The sequence below is a fragment of the Propithecus coquereli genome, unplaced genomic scaffold (assembly GCF_000956105.1).
Source record: "Propithecus coquereli isolate 6110/MARCELLA unplaced genomic scaffold, Pcoq_1.0 Scaffold6, whole genome shotgun sequence".
Classification (NCBI taxonomy): Eukaryota; Metazoa; Chordata; class Mammalia; order Primates; family Indriidae; genus Propithecus; species Propithecus coquereli.
The window spans coordinates 7,193,431-7,197,283 of record NW_012151951.1 but is presented as its reverse complement, the minus strand read 5'-3'; the positions used below and the strand labels follow the sequence as shown (position 1 = coordinate 7,197,283).

Genomic DNA, 3,853 nt, shown 5'->3' with positions numbered 1-3,853 from the left:
GTGTTGCCCGGGCTAGCGTGCCGTGGCGTCATCCTAGCTCACAGCAACCTCAAACTCCTGGGCTCAAGCAATCCTTCTGCCTCAGCCTCCTGAGTAGCTGCGACTACAGGCATGCACCACCATGCCTGGCTAATTTTTTTCTGTATATTTTTAGTTGTCCAGTTAATTTCTTTTCATTTTTAGTAGACACGGGGTCTCGCTCTTGCTCAGGCTGGTCTCGAACTCCTGAGCTCAAACGATCGGCCCGCCTCGGCCTCCCAGAGAGCTAGGATTACAGGCGTGAGCCACCGCACCCAGCCTATACTACAGTGTTTTAATTTATAGATCATAAATTAAAGATCTTAACACCACATAGAATGGTTTTTAAGTATAGAGACTGTATGGGTGCTAGGCTGTAAACATCAAAATAAAATAGTGCAGGACTAAACTTTAATTATAAACTGACCAAATTAATTAGACTGAATTTACCTAGAGGAAAATCTTCCTAATTTATGTTCAGTAGAACTTAAAATTGATTTTTCTTTGAGCCAGTACTTTTATTTTTTGTTTTTAGTAAACATTGTATAATGGTTATATTAAAAGTGTAGATTCTGGAAACAGACAAATATGTTTGAAACCCACCTCTAATCACTGCCTTAACCTAACTTGTCTGATCTTCAGTTCTTCCTCTGTAAAGTGGGGTTAATATTACCCAAATAAATTCACTCTCTTGTGAAGATTATGTTAATGAGGATTAATCAGGTAAAAGCATATAGAACAGTCTCTGACAAAAAGCAAATGTTATGTAACTGCTTGTTTATTCTCCTCTTTTCCTTTCGTTATGTAAAATTTTTATGTCTGAGTAATAGTGTCCTCTTTTAATTTGTGTTTATGGTGATTAAGAAATGAATGTTTTGGCTGGGCGCGGTGGCTCACGCCTGTAATCCTAGCATGCTGGGAGGCCAAGGCGGGCGGATTGTTTGAGCTCAGGAGTTCGAGACCAGCCTGAGCAAGAGCGAGACCCCGCCTCTACTAAAATTAGAAAGAAATTAATCGGCCAACTAAAAATATATAGAAAAAATTAGCCGGGCATGGTGGTACATGCCTGTAGTCCCAGCTACTCGGGAGGCTGAGGCAGAGGGATCACTTGAGCCCAGGAGTTTGAGGTTGCTGTGAGCTAGGCTGATGCCACGGCACTCACTCTAGCCCGGGCAAAAGAGTGAGACTCTGTCTCAAAAAAAAAAAAAAGAAAAAAAAGAAATGAATGTTTTGCTTAAATAGGTTATTTAAAAATCAATATTATTTGCAACATAGGAGCACTTTTTATTCCCCAAATATTTAGTAAATTGGTTTATATACTTTGTATAAAATTAACAAACCAAATAACCACTACCATGAAACCTTTTTTTCCCTTAATTACATCTTCGTAGAAATTTTATTTAAAAATAATCTTATTTTAAAGAGATTGATATCAATTGCTCATGTTACTTCCTTTCTTTTGTCTTTTAAGAACCTGGTTGTTGCCAATGGTGGTTTGGGAAATGGTGTGAGTAGGAAACAGCTGCTCCCGGTTTTAGAGAAATTTGGACCGGTGGATGCTCTCCTGATGCCACCCAACAAACCCTACTCATTTGCACGATACAAAACTACAGAAGAATCCAAGAAAGCCTATGTTACTCTCAATGGAAAAGAAATAGTAGATGATTTAGGACAGAAGATCATTCTGTATTTGAATTTTGTGGAAAAAGGTATTAACATACAGTTGTATTTTAAAAAGTGGTTCTTGCTTTTGTATGAGTTTTGTTTTCATAGACATAAGTTGGGGGGGTTAGTTATTGTGAAAGAAAATGAGGACAGCAGGTTAATGGCCCATTTTACTTTAACAAATATTCTTTAAACACCTATTAAATAGTTTGCGTGTGGGACTAGTAGTTGAAGGTACAGAGGTGAATAAGACATATCCTGCCTTTAAGGGAAGCTGGTTCCACTAATCAGCAATATATTTATTATGCATGTTGCTTATTTTGGAACTCTCCTACTTATGTGTGCTTTTCAAAGTTTAATATTGAGGATTCAGATCACCAATTTACTTCCTAGTGTCTACCCAGAAGCTTTGAATTAATCACTTAATAATTCATTGTGATCAAAATGGTTGTATGCCAATCTTCATGTTTTTGGAGGAGCACCTTTAGCCACCAGGTTCCTAAAACTTCATGGTGGTGCTGTCCAATAGAACTTTCTGTGGTGATGGAAGTGTTCACGTCTGTGCTATCCAATATGCTAGCCACTGGATAGTGTGATTGAGGAACTGAATAATTAAATTATTTAGGCAATAAAGGAGCTTAGTTTAGATATCCTGGGGATGGGTAGGTGAGTGTAATCTGATCAGATTTATCTTTTTGTAAAACAAGACTCAAAGAAAAGCTTTTAGACTCTTTTAAAGATATATTTTAGAAGAAAGAAATTATACTTCTCAGTGTCCATATGTATTTAATTTTAAATTTGATTTAAACTTAACATAGTTTAGAAACTAGATTATCCTCATATGTGTTTCTGATCAGTTTTTGAAAACTGAGTGGCTAAGGAGTAAGTTTTAATCAGGAAATGCTATCATTGGGTTTTCCCCCATTCAGTACTGAGAACACTCAGTAAGAATTGCACAAAGTGAGTTTTGGAGTGTCCTGTGTTTGAAATCCTTCATTAGATCCAGGTGTACTTCTAAGACTGTAGCAATCATGTATCTAATTGGAAATCATTTTTAATTGAGAACAGAACTGAGTTAGAAATAATTTTGATACTTGTTTTTATATCCACTACCTGATAGCCACTGAGTAACAAATATGAGAGGTATTTTTAATTTTTTTTAAAAAAACATATTTAGGAAACTAAATCCAAATTATTTGAACTATGAATGTTCTATTTGCTGTTGGTAATTGCAGTGGGTAAAATGTACCCATAATTTTGATCTTGGTCTTTGTTTCTGCACTTTTAATATATTGTGTGACTTTCAGTGTTCTTATTTCTGAAAATGAGCATTGGGAGTTTTGTGAATTGATAAATAGCTCTTGAGTAGAATTATTTGTATATAGGAACTTTAAGTTTTGTATGTGACTATTTTAATTTGTTTTCCCACAGCACAATGGAAAGAGTTGGAGCCTCAAGCCTTACCACCAGGCCTCATGGTAATAGAAGAAATAATTTCTTCTGAGGATGAGAAAATGCTTTTGGAAAGTGTTGATTGGACAGAAGGTACAGATAATCAAAATTGTAAGTAAAACTTTTAAAATCTGATATTTAAAAGTTTCTGCAAAATGTCATGTTACTGCTCTTCCTTTCTTCCTCCCTTTTTGATCTATTAATATTTCCTTAAAATTACTGAAAGTAGCCTGAATCTAATGTTAGGCAAGTCATACTTACAATTATTAGGAACATTAATAAAAATAACATTTATATAGCTATCAATTATATAGCTCCAAACTGATTAATATTTATTACCTAACATTTATTATTACCTAACTTATATTATTTTTTTCATTCCTCTCCACACTAAGGCAAATTTTCCATGTGGAATCAGCAGTTCAGTACCAATGTAGTAAGACCTTCCTGGAGATATTTGTAAATTAGAGTTGCTCTTGCCTCTTTCTAGATCATTAGGAGTCTTGAGTGGCAGTGTACATGTTTAGCTTTCAGATTGATGGGGTGAAATTCTTTAAGAGTTTGTTACAATTTTAAACTTGAAAGAACAACAAAGATGAGACAGAATGGTTAATTTTATTAAAGACAGTAATTTAACAGTTAACAGAAATTACCATTACTAAACTAATCCTTACTCAAAATGTTGACTTTGAAATATACAAAGGAATATAATTCTTTT

The 3,853-nt window shown here is 34.8% G+C and overlaps 1 protein-coding gene across 1 annotated transcript in view; it reads left to right on the top strand.

The window, feature by feature from the left end:
- Positions 1–3,853, top strand: part of ALKBH8 (alkB, alkylation repair homolog 8 (E. coli)) — a 67,759-nt gene that overhangs the window by 7,972 nt on the left and 55,934 nt on the right. Inside the window, exons 3-5 of the mRNA XM_012659124.1 lie at positions 1,490–1,727; positions 3,115–3,246; positions 3,531–3,571. Coding sequence (XP_012514578.1) covers positions 1,490–1,727; positions 3,115–3,246; positions 3,531–3,571 — 411 coding nt within the window. The remainder of the gene's footprint in view (positions 1–1,489; positions 1,728–3,114; positions 3,247–3,530; positions 3,572–3,853) is intronic.